Genomic DNA, 14,661 nt, shown 5'->3' with positions numbered 1-14,661 from the left:
TTCTCTTCTCTCTTCCCGGTTTCGCCTGTCCAGGACACCCGAGGAGACCTCCTTCAGTGCGCCTGAGGCTTTGTTGAAACTTCATCTTTTCTCGTCTGCAGGTTCGTCTGCAAAGCCGTCGACGCCCAAGTGTCTCTCTCTGCTTCCAAGTTTTTCGCCTCGTTCCGACCTTCTCTCTTCTTTCTCCCAGGAACTCGCGCCGCTCTCTCGTGTGGGCGCGGCCGCAGAGGAAGACAAGAAAGGAACTGGGCTACTCTCCGCCGACATCGAGGCGCGGGATCTTTCTTCCTTCCTGCTCCATGCAGAGTTCCTTCCATGCACTTCTCTCTTTGCTCTGCGAAGACTCCACTCGCAGCTTGATCAACATCCGAACCGGGGAGGCCCTCTGTCGAGTGGCTCGCCTTTTTAGAAGACTTTTCTGCTGAAAAGACGCACAGGTCGCTCGTGTCTCAGCGTCGATGCGCTTTTCTGCGTTCTGCCTCCAGGCAACAGGCACATTGCTTGACAGGCTGCGGATTCGAGCGTCAGGTTCTCTTGGTGGAAGTCTCTGCGTTTCTCAAAATGCCGAGAGAAATCGTCACGCTTCAGGTTGGCCAGTGCGGCAATCAAATCGGGATGGAATTCTGGAAACAACTATGTATGGAGCACGGCATCGACCAGGTAAAAGCTGTTCTCTTTACCCGGAATATGTTATCTTCTCTCTTCTCTTTCTTCGCTTCTCTCTTCTTCCTCTTCGTTCCGTTCTTCTCTTCCTTCTTTCTCTTCCTCCTCTTTTTTCCTTCTTTTCCTTCTTCTTCATATGCCCCCTCTCCTTCTCTCTTCCACTTCTTTCCTTCTCTCTTCTTTCCTTTCCTCTTTTCTTCTTCTCCTTCCCTCTGCGTCTTCTGCAGGCGAGGCGTCTCGGGTGTTTCATCTCTCGGAATTTTCTAACTCTCTGTCCTCGTTTTCCGGAGCCGTCGCCACGCTCTCTCTCTCTGCATTTATGCGGTTGCCTGCCCATCTGCTCTTTTTTTTCTTATCTGCACACTCGTCGGTCGACAGACTTTGCTTCGTGGACAAGTCTCTGCCGCTGCTTTGCGTTTTGTCTCAGTTCATTCGTAGCTCATAAGGGTGACAACTTCCCGATTTGTTGGCTTTGCGTTAAACCAACGAGGCGCAATTTCGCGCGTTCCTGTGTCGTGGAGCAAACGCGGTCTTCCTGCGCGATTCTGTCAGCCTTCGTTCTCTTTGGCCGGCTGGCTGTACATCCGGTGCTCCAGCCAGGAAACGGAGACAGCTCGACTCTGAACGAAAATGAACACAGCGCCATTCCCAAAAACCAGCTTCAAATCCATATATACGTATATGTATGTATATGTATCTGCACATGTTTATCTGCATAGATTTGTGTGTCCAGTCACATCTACCGTGGAGACGGATTGCGAGGACATTGGCGTAACAAAGGATGTCTTTCCGTGGTTTATCTGCTGCCCTCTTCTCTGTGTGCCAGGAAGGTTTACTCGTTGACAGCAAACAGCATGCGTACGCCGAAGATCGGAAGGATGTCTTCTTCTACCAGGCTGACGATGAGCACTACATCCCTCGCGCTCTCCTCTTCGATCTCGAGCCTCGCGTTGTCAACGCTATTCAGGTAAAAATACTGTTCATGCATGTATCTCCGTAAACATGAAAACATCTTCCCATGCGTATGCGTCTACACGTTTGCATGAACAAATACGTAGAGTACATGTAAAAAAGGCACACACACATATTTTTATGCAAATGCACAAAGACATATTACATATATATACATATATATTTATATATATCACATGCACCCTTATATTTGTACGATCAGGAGTGAACTGGAGAGAAACATTCACATGCCGATGTGTACGTGCATGCAGGAAGCTGTTAACATGTATGTCAATATGAGGTCTTGTGCATGCATTGACGGGGAGAGCGCGAGGGATTGTCGAGCGTTAGTTGCGTTTCGCTTGAGACGAAGTCGAAGCCTCTTACTTTGGCTGTTGCCTTTCTGTTCAGACCTCCGAATATAAGAATCTGTACAATCCCGAGAACTTCTTCATCTCCAAGGAAGGGGGAGGTGAGTGCGAGGCTCTCCAGAAATCCTTTCTTTCACTCTGCGTCTCTCTTCGGTGGTTCTCGATAGCCTGTCGATCTGTCTGTCACTCCGTTCGCTTCCATCGGTTTCTTCTCTCTCGGATTCTTATCTGCACCTTGATTCCTTCCGTCTCCCTTTCGCTGGCGTTTAACGCCTTCCGTGGACGCGTCTGACTCGCTGTGACGTGACTTCGCTTCGCTCTTCTTTTCCTCAGCGGTGTCCCCTTCCACGCAGTCTCTTGGGGCTTTCGTTTCTCGCGTTCGCCTCCGCGTCGCGCTTCTCAAATCCGTGTAGAGGTTCCATGTTTTTAGGCAAACCCATGCCGTCTCGCCACTGCTTCGCCTCGTTTCCACGCGGCCTCTCGTAGGTCTTGCTGCGTCTTCTGGCTTCTGAGTTTCCGCTCGCGCGCTCCCCGTCTCGCGGCGTTGGCGTCCGTGGCGGGAAGTCGAAGCGGAGCGAGATAAATGGAGATAAAAATGGGGAGGAGATGGCTTTCCGCTGTTTTTCGAATTTGGGCTTTTCGAGCGCTTCGGTAAATGGATGAATGAACAATCTGGAGGAGTCTCACACCTCCACTCAACTCAGGACTCCCTTTGCTGCATTCAAACGCATTTTCAGGTGCAGGAAACAACTGGGGCAGCGGCTACGCTCAGGCCGAACGTGTGCAAGAGGAGCTTCTGGAAATGATCGACAGAGAAGCCGACGGAAGCGAAAGTTTGGAAGGATTCGTTCTCTGCCACTCTATCGTAATACAAACACTGCTTGCAAATCTGTTCAACTTGCCTGCACCTCTCCCCGCGTCCTAATGCCCGCAGGGTGACTGCAGTTAGATCGACATACTTACAAATATATATGCATATGTATATATATATATATATATATATATGTACATATTTATATATATATATATATATGTATCTTTATGTATGTATGTATGTATACTATGGTAGATACATGTGTTTTGTGCACCTGTTGAGGGATTTGTATCGAGAGTGAGAGAATGTTTTGTCATGACGCCGTTGCTCGTCTCTCGTGAAGGTGGGTTCCCGCTTCTGAGGAAACAGCGGTGCATGTGGTACATCGGTAGATACAGTCTGCGAAGTTAAGCGTTTCGGGATTTGAAACTCGTATACATGTACATATATATATATATATATGAAAAGATATATCTGTATCTGTATTCAATATTTAAATATGTATGTATTTTTATGGCCGCGCATCTGTGCGAGCGCATCCATTTTGATGCCAGGGAGCAGGGAACACAGGTGCCTGAGGAACTCGTTTGTTGCATGTTGGCGGTTGTCACCGACGGCTTCTTCGTGTGTGTTGTCGGCATTCAACCTGAGGTGTCGATGGCCGTTTTCCGCTCCTCTCTGCATCACGCTTTCTGCGCGTTCCTCGGTGCGTCGCGCTCTGTCTCTCCTCTCTCTCTCGCTCCCTCGCTCCCTCGCTCTCTTCTCTCACGCCGTCTGTTTCGCCCCGGTTCAGTCTGGGCCGTGGCTCTTCAGCTTCGCTCTGTGTCTCGTCCCCCCTGCTGCTGCTTCGCTCCACTCTCGTCGCTGTCTCTGCATCTCTCTCACGCGTCCTTGCGCGCTGCGTTCGGTCAGGCTGGAGGCACTGGCAGTGGAATGGGAAGCTACTTGCTGGAGGCGCTCTGCGACCGCTATCCGAAGAAGCTCCTGCAGACCTTCAGTGTGTTTCCACTTCTCACGACCGAGACGAGTGATGTGGTAGTGCAGCCGTACAACAGCGTCCTGACGCTGAAGAGACTCGCTCTGAACGCAGACTGCGTCGTCGTCCTTGACAACACTGCGCTGAATAACATTGCAGTCGAAAGACTGAAAATTCACAATCCTTCCTTTCAGCAGACCAACGCGCTGGTAGGTCACACCTTCGGGAAACAAGGAACTGACAAAGGGTCTCTCGCGTAACAGATCGCGAGCAGTCGCGGAACGAGTGTCGCGAGACCCAAGACGAGTCTGCATGCTTCCTTCCGGAGATGGCGGGAAGCCGAACAACTCGACGGGGGAGCGGAAGGCTGTTCACACTCGTGCTCGACCGCTTTTCAGTCTCAACGTCTCTTGCCCTCTCCCGACTGCAGCGAAGGGGAGACGATAGCGAAGTCTTGAAGACTCGAGTGGAAAGTTCCTGTTATGGCTGCAGCTGACATCTGGATACGGCAAAGCGTTTTTCCGACGAGAGAGTCCGAGTCACGAAAGGGCCGCGGTTTTTGGGTCAAAATGAAAACTCAAAATATGCAAAGGACAGCGACCCGAGGAACTCGACACCGTAGGACTTCGAGAAACGGAGACCTATATGGGGTCCCATGCCACGGTGTGTGTCGTAGCCAGATGTCATAGCCAGATGTCGTAGCCAGATACCACCGCCTTCAATTGAAAGTCTGCGTCTCTTTTGCTCTGCAGGTGTCGACTGTGATGGCGGCAAGCACGAGCACTCTCCGGTATCCTTCCTACATGAACACCGACATGCTCTCTCTCATTTCCTCTCTCGTGCCTACCCCGCGGTGTCACTTCCTCATGACGGGATACACGCCTCTGACGCTCGACGCCTGCATTTCGTCCGTCCAGAAAACGACGGTTATGGACGTCATGCGGCGTCTCCTGCAAACAAAAAACATCATGGTAATCTGGAACAGGAAACGCCGAGAGAAGCGTACACAGTGGAGAAACTCAACTTCTGATTGTGACTCCAGCGAAGCGATGAGACATAGAAACACAAGCTCGTCACGACTGCTCAACGTGGTGAACTGCCGTATTCCACGACATTAAAGGCCGGCTGTGTATGGAGGAGACAGGAGCTTCTTTGGACCCATGCGTAGTAGTCGTTCGGAAGCACCTTGTACTTTTTAACTCAGTTAAGTCGTGCTAGGTTCAATATTCTGCACTGTCCGATCTAAAATCCGGATGTCGTTTCGTCGAAGAGTGTTGACGTACTTCTACGTTACCAACGAGCTCACCCTAGCCACATACGGATCAACAGGAGGTCCTCAGACACCGGGAAACCCGATATGCATATACACTTGTACATTCCTACACACATGCATAGGCATTTATACATATATATATATATATATATATATTTGTACATATGTATATGCTTTTTGCATATATATGTATATATATATATATATATATATATGCTTTTATGTGCGGATGTCTTTCTCTCCCTCTCTATCTCTCTATATAAATACACATATATGTGGACAAATGTGTATGTTTGTGAGTACTAAGTATGAGGAAAGGATTTTTGGAGATCCCGTCTTTGTGTTTGATTTCTGTCTCTATCTTGTGAAACGCTGTTTCAAGAGGACACACGAGAGGTATCCTTGCCACTAAAGAGCCGTCCTGTCTGTTTTCACTTGCTCTCAGGTGTCTGCGTCGCTGCGGCGCGGCATGTATATCTCCATGTTGAACATCATTCGCGGTGAAGCGGACCCGACGCAGGTCTGTCTTGCTTGTCGGTTTCAGAGATGGAAATGAAGCCTTACGAAGCCTCAGGCTTTCACCTGTCTTCCACGTCACTCTCGCTTCTCGTCGCCCCGCGTCCACTTTCCCTCAGAGCAGAGTTCCGCAGTGGAAATCTTTTGACTTCGAGAAAGCACCCGATCCCTACGGACGCAGAGACGTTTCTTTTGTTCGTGCTGAAGACTTACCAAAAAATATTCAAATTTAAAAGGTTTATATTCAAAACAATTATCTAATGAAATAGTAAACTTTTAAATCCCTCGACGCAGTGCTTACACGGACGATACTCACTACTAATGTACACATATACATAGTGTATATATTTATAGGCAGCATCTGCGGTATGTATATGTATATATATATATATATATATATATGGAGAAAAAGGACTTTCATTGTGCAGTATCGGCACTGACGGTCGGGGGGGGGGGGGGAGAAAGTCGCGACGTGGCTGTCGGGTTGGGCTTCCCATCATTTCACAGGTGACTTCCTAACTTGTTTGTAAAAGGTGTCATGTTGAAGCAGAGTGTCATCAGTCAAGATAGAAAGTCGAAGACTTCAGTCCTCTGCTGTTCCGCTGAGGTACTCTAGTTTTCTGTCTTCCAGTGTCTCTGGTTTCTACGTCGGAAAAGGAGACTGAGTCTCCGCCGCGCGACCCCTTCCCCTTTGTCTTGTCCAGGAGAAAGACTCTCTCGATCACTCGCTTCAACTTCTGCACTCGTCGTACCAGCGAGAGAAAAGAACTACTCAGGCGGTACACAGAGGAGAATGCGATGCGCTTCTTTGTCCTCTTTCAGGTCCATAAAAGCCTGCAGAGAATCAAGGACCGACGCCTAGTGAACTTCATTCGGTGGAACCCTGCGAGCATCCAAGTCGCTCTGTCCAAGCAGTCTCCTTTCATTTCTTCTCCTCACAAAGTGTCTGCACTGATGATGGCAAATCACACATCCATCGCGTCTGTAAGTGCAGAGAAGCAGAGACAGGTCTGCAGGGAGAGTCGACGAGGTGGAGCTTTTGGAGGCCTGTGAACGTGACGAGGGGAAAGACTTCAACTGTGGAAAGCCAAGGTGCCTCGAGGGGCTGCGTGCACAGGTGAATTGCCTCGCGTTCCACGAGATGTACTCCGCAGTGACCGTGTTTTTGGTTTCGACAATAACGACGTAAAGAGAGAGAAACTCTACAGTGATGACAGAGAGACACTATATATAAGAATGCATGTATGTATATATAAATATATATATACATCTACATATATGCATTTAAGTGTTTATGTACTACGTATATCAAGGATGTTCATTGCACGGATCCGAACGTACGCGTTGGTGCATCTCGACCTAATATGGACACAAATGTACACGGGCCCTCTCTCTTTTCCTTGCTCATGGGCATCGAAACGATTTATATGTATGTCTATACTTATGTACATATGCAAATCGGTTTGCATGCGTCCTAACGACATGTCGAAATGTTTTTGTTTCAGCTTTTTGAGCGCTGTATCGTCCAGTACGACCGACTCTTTAAGCGCAAGGCTTTCCTCGACAATTACAAGTGGGTTTTCGGCCTCGAAGATCTGCATGCAAATATGCGTCGGATTCATGCAGCAAACGCCTGCGTGTACCTTTCTCCCCAATTATTCTATCTAGCCACTACCCTATCTTTCGAACACTATGTTTGTATATATACATGTACATATGTATATATATATATATATCAACGTTCTGGTCATTTACGTGTAGGTATTCCGATGTGTCTATATACGTTGAAGTGGACCTAGTTATTTCGAAAGATGTTGCATATTAAAGGAACGTGGAATTCCCCTCCTCCCCTGGAAACCCAAAGAATCCAAAGCTGAGTAACGTTCAGTCGGATCTTCGTTCTTGGCCTGTCTATAAGAAGACCACGTGCATGTGTGCCAGGACTTCTATGCCAATTTTACATACTTGCCTTTTTGCATACCTGCCTATCCTCGGATGCACATCCACGCATACATACTGATATGTAAATACGCGAATGTTAAGGTATGTGGGGCGGTTGTCACCAGCGTGCATGTTCCAGAGAGTTATGAAATTCAGTGTGGAAACTGTGGCCATAACGAGGCTCGTCGTGTCGCTGTTTGTCCCGCAGAAAGGAACCTATGTTTTCGAGTGCAGATGGTGTCGGCAACTTCGATGAAATGGAGTGTTCAAAGTGAGAAGAGAACGAGAGGAAAAGAGCCGATAAGGCGCAGAGGGTCCCCGCGGCCAACCACAGAAAATGTCTCCAGAAAGGGCCTGTACCTCGAGTCGCGTCTGTGTTGACGTCGGACGGAGACGTTGAGCACGGGTAGCGCCATATTTGCATGTTTTTCTGCATATGCCAAAGGGGGTAGTGTGAACTGTTCTATTCACAACCTATATATACAGATAGATATAGATATATATACAGATGTATGCATATTTATACATGCATTCATATACATACGTGTATTTACATATATTCACACACATGCGTACATATACGTATATGTATATATATGTATACGTATATACATGTGTTTGGTATTTTGTTGTTTAAGTAAAAATGCTTCTGTCCTGCATTGTTTGACAGCACTCAAAGATGTCCGTCGCGTAGCCCCAGTTGGCGTCTTGAGTCCCCGGGCGTCCACCAGTGAACAGAAAGTTTTTCAACTTTGCACTTGTTTTCAGGGAAGTGTGCGTGAACTTGATCGACGAGTATCGGAGAGCAGAAGGCGACGATTATCTCTCTTCCTTTGGTAGGCACTGATGCCCTCTCTTTGCAGCACCGAGAGTTTCATATTCTCCACCAGGAAGTCCAATTCTCCCGTCGGGTCTGTTTCTGAGGCGGGTGTTTCCGTGTGTTGTGTCTCGCGTACGCAAGTCCGTTTTTTCGACTTTGTCCTTGTGTTTCTGAATGCGATTGCCTCGTTCCCCAGTTAGTTGTCGTGTCGAGCGGCAACGAACCTAAGCTCTGCATGCATCTGGACCAAAATGTACACAAGCGCAGTGGTGTCTGTCGGGCTTCTCTCTCGGCTTCCCAGGTGACTTTGGCGTTGGCCACCCTGCATAATCGCGGGCGTTTCAGGACATACCAAGGAAGCAGGAGAACTGCCAAAGAACTGCGTCGATGACGACGAACGACGAAGACTCAAAGGCTACTCTTGACTATACTGTGGAGCTGCAAAGGTGGACCTAGGGACACTGTTTTGTCTCCGAGAAGAAATGAGGCGCACCTACCCTTGATGCGTCTATATATATGCATATCTATATATTTATATATATGTCTTGATGTATATATTCTTGGGTAATAGAGTAAAGGGAAATTTAAACTATTCTGAGGAAGTGAGTTAACGAAAAAGACGACGAACACGCACGAAGAGATCAACGTCACGTTCGGATCTTCAGTGGGGTTTTTGGTAGGATTAGGGTGGACTATCTTGCCTCTTAAGAGTCTGCGAGGGCGGGGCCCTCCACCTGCAGAGTCTTCTTGTTCCGCTGGAAAGAAAATGGAAACAGACATCGTTTTGTTCTTAAATTGCATTTGACGCTCTCATAAACCACTGTACACATACTCAGCTCTGGGTGTTGTTTCACAGTGTGTGCGTCTTTCGACAAGGGAAGAAAACTTTACCCGCGGCCACAGTACCGTGTTTTCTTGTCTCTTAGGTTGTGATTTTCAAGCGAAGAGTGATTTGTCGCGCCGACTCCGGCGTTAAACATTCATTTCGTGGATCCATTGAAACAGAGTGAATCCGGTATCAGCCTGTGCATTCAGATGGCTCCTGTGATGATACACAGATCCGTTTATATTGTTTTTTGTGTACATTTGTACATTTCGAGACGACGCGGGAAGTGTCCGGGAGCAGGAGGACGGCGGTCAGTTTTCGCTTTTGAAGGTAGCTGCGTGCGCTGCGCATGTCTATGCTGTTTTGGATCTGTCGCGGCCCTTCTTCAGGGCACAAAACGTAGTGGCTCTTACAGGGTAATTGGGGAAATGGGAGTCTGATTCCGTCGGTGTTTTAGCCCAAGTACCGGTCTTGTCTCCAAATTTTTGAATTTTCGCAGATTCACTCCTACCTGGAGCCATGGGGCTACCGCTCTGCATCTCGATCGTACCACCTAGGCCTTATGTCTGTATGCATGCACCTGCGAGTACCTAAAACAATTCTCTGTGTGTATTGGTACGCAAAGACGTACACCATTGCGGTCGAACCTGGAGCTTTTGCGGACTGATACGGTGCGATTGTTTTACGGGAACTGAAGTGTGGAACAGCTGCACACCGCCGCATTCTCGTCTATCGCAACGGCGGATGCTCCAAAACGAAAAGATGAAGTTTGGAAAGAGAATTCTTCGACGTTGCTTCAGGAAGCATGTGGAGTTCTATTTCTACAGCAGTCATCATTGTAACAGTGGTCTGCTCCCTCTCGAGGTAGCTAGTGATCTTCACCGATTGCTCTTTTGCGTTGTATCTACTCACTTTGCGACTCCTGAAAAACAGTCTTTCCCTCGTCAAAATTCGAGATTGACACTTTTCTTCCTTTCTCTAAATTTATCATACTCGATCGCACAATCACGCATCATTTGTACAGAAACAACATCTACTTACAACACGGTAGTTAAAGTACACGGTCTAGCTCGGACGACCCTCGAGGCAGGTCTTTCCCTTTGGTACATTTCTCTTAAAAACGGACACCGAAAAGGTTCATTGCACCGCAGTAAACTACCCGAGGTAAATACTCTTTTGACACAATCAAAACTGCAACGCATCCCTTTTTCTCGGCTGTTGCCCGGACACGGAAAGGGGTGAAAGCGACGGTTCAACTATGCCGAACATAGAGCGGCAGAAACAGAGCGGCAGTTTGGGTGTGTGGCACGGACATGCTCCCACAGATTTCGTGTAAGAAAGTGTCTGTGTGCATTCTCTTCGTCCGCAAAAGAATTGCTCGAGGAACAGATGAGCGCCGTTTTCTATCGTATCGTCTTACCTAGACAGAGTGCAGACGGCATTTTTTGGTGAATCGACTCACTGACACCACACATGCGACGAATGATGAGAAACCGAGCGATTTACCGGATGAAAAAGGACGACCGCCGCTGGGCTTAGCGTGTCCTGAACTCGCCACTTACAGCTTCTATGTCTTGATGGGGATTCCAAAACTATGAAGATACCAAGCTTTTGTTGTCAGAAAAAGGCGGCATTGTCGACAGGTCGCATAAGATTTATAGATCCCCATAAGTGAATCGAAAGCCGTACGCAGTAGCGGTTAACCTAGAAGAGTTGCGTACCAAACATTCAAACCAGGAGTAAACAGCGTACACTCTTACGGAAAAACGAAGGGAATCGTTTGGAGCTCAAATCAGTGGTGCTTTGCGGCTTACATTTTGCGTATGTTCCGGCACTTGTGAAGGGCATAGGGTTTTTTATATCGATATCCGTACGCAGTGACATGAGTGTCGGCGCTTTCAGAAGTGACGGCAACTCCTCTTGTATTACGACGGATCCCCGGTGCTGTTGGAACCGCTTAGGTTACCAGCTCTACCTAATAGTCATGGTGGTCTCCAAGCAGCGCTGCTTTTATTCTTGCAGGTGGGACGGGATATCTTGATACCTCACACTTACGATCAGGATCACACCCGTGGTGCAGGGTGGATCAGAAGTAGCATCTGTACCGCTAGAGCTACGAAAGCGTAATGTTGCGCCACTTTTCTGTACGACACTAATGGTAAAACGAGACAAAAGGTGAGATTTGTGTCGAGTCCTTTCTGGCTAAAATAAAGAACAATCGTCTGTTTTTCGTCGATCGCAGTTCTCGCTAGCTGGTTAGACCGTCAGTTCGGCGCAGACGACGAGCAAGAATACTCAGCAGGCTCCCTCGGACTTCCGGAAAAGCTGTGACACATTTCATTTGTCTCGCTCTACTGTTCTTTTCGTGTCGTGACTAGGACTGTTCTTTTCTCGAGACTCCTTGTGGGACTCTACGGGGCTAATTGTGTCCTGGTCGCGCCCGTTCTAGAGCACACTGTCTGTGTAGAGGCGACAAGGCGGGGCACTCGCGTGTTCGCTTTTCTGTGTTTCCGTTACCGACGAGTTCCTCTTGTGCAAATCGCACATTATTTTGGCACGAAAGGCTTCGCCCCGCTGTTACTGCGCTGATTTCCGTGCACCGTTCCTCGTCCAATTCGCATAGATTCGTATCGACGGTCCGCGAAGGCCACTCCGAAGGTTATTCCGCAGTTCTGCTAGGAGTCTCACCTCCCAGAGCGCGCTGATATCAGTTGGGAACAATCGACAGAGTCTTAAAAAACACGTTCTGGAGATAGATGAACACCGGAGACGTTCGGAGACGCTGTTTTGCAGAATGCAGAAAGATCAGAAAGCCCGGAGCTTACCCTCTCAATTGGGTGAAGAAACAGGACGGCACGAAGTAGCGGAAACCAGCCGAGCTCGACAAGCCTGTCCACGCCCGCAGTGGTCCTCAGGTTTCCCACGAGATGAAGGCGGCGACAGGCGCCAGCCACCTCTGCTCTCTGGCATCCAGGACGGGAAACGAACCTCCAAGGTATCTCAACATGCTCGCCAAAGTGCCCACCCTTTCGATCGTCGAGACGGTTGGTGGAACAAATGTGTCCAGCGAGGAGACAGCCTCGAATCCGGAGCAAAATCCAAGGAAGGTGACTTTCCACAGAGTCCTCTCTGCGACTGCCCGCCACTTGTTGGGCATCAGAACATTGCCCGCAAAACGACAGGGATTCACGGTGACTTTAAAAGCGACAATCGGAACGACCAACCCGAGCAGAGAGGGCCGGTCTCCCCGTTGTTGCCCGCCCACGAAATCTGGCGCAGAAAGCACCTCAAGAAGTCCACCCCTGAGCGTGGTCGACCTAAGAGTGAGCCCTTCCCGGCTTCGGACTGGAAGAACGACGACGACATATGGCATAGCGTCCGGCAAAAGACGCAGCGGAAAACGCAGGCGGAGCAGAGGGAACGGGGCACACCTTCCTTTGGTAAGGCGGATGGGGCATTTTGCTGGAACAGGGAATCCAATTCACAGTTCAGTCCAGCCATACCACCATGGCCAGCTGGCGCGGGAGAAAGAAGAAACTATGTGGGGAACGATCAAAACGTGCAGACTCCAAAACCATCCGCCCTTAACCCAGAGCTGTTGCAGACAAATTCTCAGTCCTGCGAACTTACAGACAAGAAAGCAGAATGCAGATCCAAGGACACTCGTGACACTCGCTCCGAGGAAGAAACAAAAGGCTTTGCCAAAGACAACTTTGCTCTTCACTTACCTAAGAACAGCTCTTTGCTACAGCCGGCAGCGGCTGGCAGCGACGGACCTCCCTTCTGGGATCTTGAACAAGGAAGCAACCGGCCCAAAGAGCTGGATCAGCCGTTTTTGTCCCTCAGGAGAGTGGATAGACCTCTACCTGGTGGCGAGGAGATGCCAATACCGTTTCTCACATGCTCGGCTGACTCAACTGTGAGTGCTAGAGGGGAAACGCATTTCGCCAAGGACGGACAGGAATACTCCAACGCATGCTCCACATGTTCCACAACGCATGGAGGAAACATGCGCGACGTCACACCTGAGCCTGAAACAGACAAAATGTCCCACGAAACCTTGAAGCCGCAGGAGGTGTTCCGTAGCTTGAGGGCACCTGCAAGTGGTCAAGGTCGTTCCTCCGGTTTCTCCGGTGCACAGGCTCAAGTTTCAACACTACCAGTCTATGAGAAAATACCGTACGCGGAGCTCTTTTCGGCATTCCATCCTCCTCAAGCTTCACACACTCCTCCCCGTGAAGATCGCTTTCAACATGTATTCCATCCGGCGGGCATAGCGATTCGCGAAATGTGGAACAGCGGCTTCCTGCATCAAGCAAAGAACGATCGCAGTACTGTTCACATTACCGCCAAGCACTCCCTGCTCAGCAACAGCCACGCTCAACGGGGGCAGCTTTCGGAAACAAGCCATGACATGAGACCATTCGACAACGGCTACAATCCAGGAAGTATCGGCATGCAGGATTTCGGTTCACCTGTCCCTGTTTTCTCTAACTTGTCGACAGTCCACTCGGATTCGGCGGCGGCCAGTGTGGTGAACTACCTGTTGAACGACAAAGAGGGCGAGGAGAGGGGAAACACACCGATTGGAGTGCACGAAGGAGAGATGAGTTTTGCGACGTGTGGCGCCTTCCTCCACGAAAACATTCCCCAGACAATTGCTGAACAGGACACGGAGGTTCCTGAGAGTCGCGGGCTTGGCATGGAAGGCGCCAGAAACGGTGATTTCCGTCTGAATGTCGAAGGTCCCACTGACGCAGCATTCTCGCTGTTCTGCCAAAACCTGCTGCCGCTGGTCCGTATGCCTCACGCGAGGTTGGACTGTTCTGAGTCTGGTTTATGTTTCACGAAAGAGGATCTCTCGGAACGAGGCAGTTATTTCCAGTTCCCGCCGTGCCAGTCGAATAGTGACGACAGACCCATGCATCTGGGAAGGCAGACCCAACGTAACTTTAGTGCCGTGGTTGCCCTGGCGAAAGAAATCGCCTCTGCGCCGTATGGGCGGAGGTACATGACACTCTTCTACCTTTTTGTGCACCACAGGGGCATGAGAATCCAACCCCAGCATCCCGTGGAAAGCACTGAGAAGCAAGAAGAGCGAATATACACGATGGCTGGGGTTCATGCGGCGGCGGCGGCTTCTGCCCCTTACACGGAGCGGTGTAAAATTCTTGTGGACGCCCTTGAGAATCAGGACTCAGGAACCGCACCACACGGTTTGCCGAGTTACCCGGAAATCAACTTTGGAAATCCTATTCAAAATAGCAACTTGCGTGTGTACCAACCGGAACCTCGTCCTAACGAACACTTGCATGTGCCTAACGGCGTGTCAGGTTCCTCATTCGATTACCCGGCAGAAAACATATTCCCGAAGTGTGTGCCCAACGCATTTGCTCCTCCGCAAGAGTCGTGCATCTTCTATTCCGAAGGTGCACCTTTACCTCAGCTGCCGTGTCCGCCCCAAGCTGCTCCACATCCCATAGCAAGTTTCCCTTTTGACCCACCCTTGC

At 49.4% G+C, this 14,661-nt stretch overlaps 2 protein-coding genes across 2 annotated transcripts; one reads left to right on the top strand and one right to left on the bottom strand.

Annotated features, from left to right (window-relative positions):
• Positions 1-561: 561 nt before the first annotated feature.
• On the top strand, positions 562-8,655 carry TGME49_226870 (tubulin gamma chain; the record flags this gene model as incomplete). The annotated part of the gene is made up of 12 exons (XM_018780154.1): positions 562-660; positions 1,490-1,630; positions 2,026-2,086; positions 2,723-2,850; positions 3,712-3,984; positions 4,528-4,746; positions 5,494-5,568; positions 6,387-6,548; positions 7,070-7,137; positions 7,714-7,776; positions 8,274-8,341; positions 8,627-8,655. 12 exons carry the CDS (start codon positions 562-564, stop codon positions 8,653-8,655), a joined length of 1,386 nt encoding a protein of 461 aa, XP_018636049.1.
• Positions 8,656-12,062: 3,407 nt separating this feature from the next.
• TGME49_226880 (hypothetical protein) lies at positions 12,063-13,145 on the bottom strand (the record flags this gene model as incomplete). The annotated part of the gene is made up of 1 exon (XM_002366300.2): positions 12,063-13,145. Exon 1 carries the CDS (start codon positions 12,522-12,524, stop codon positions 12,063-12,065), a length of 462 nt encoding a protein of 153 aa, XP_002366341.1. The 5' UTR covers positions 12,525-13,145.
• Between the last annotated feature and the right edge of the window lie 1,516 nt (positions 13,146-14,661).

The sequence above is a fragment of the Toxoplasma gondii genome, chromosome X (assembly GCF_000006565.2).
Source record: "Toxoplasma gondii ME49 chromosome X, whole genome shotgun sequence".
NCBI classification, from domain to species: Eukaryota; Apicomplexa; class Conoidasida; order Eucoccidiorida; family Sarcocystidae; genus Toxoplasma; species Toxoplasma gondii.
This window is presented reverse-complemented; position numbering and strand designations above follow the sequence as displayed.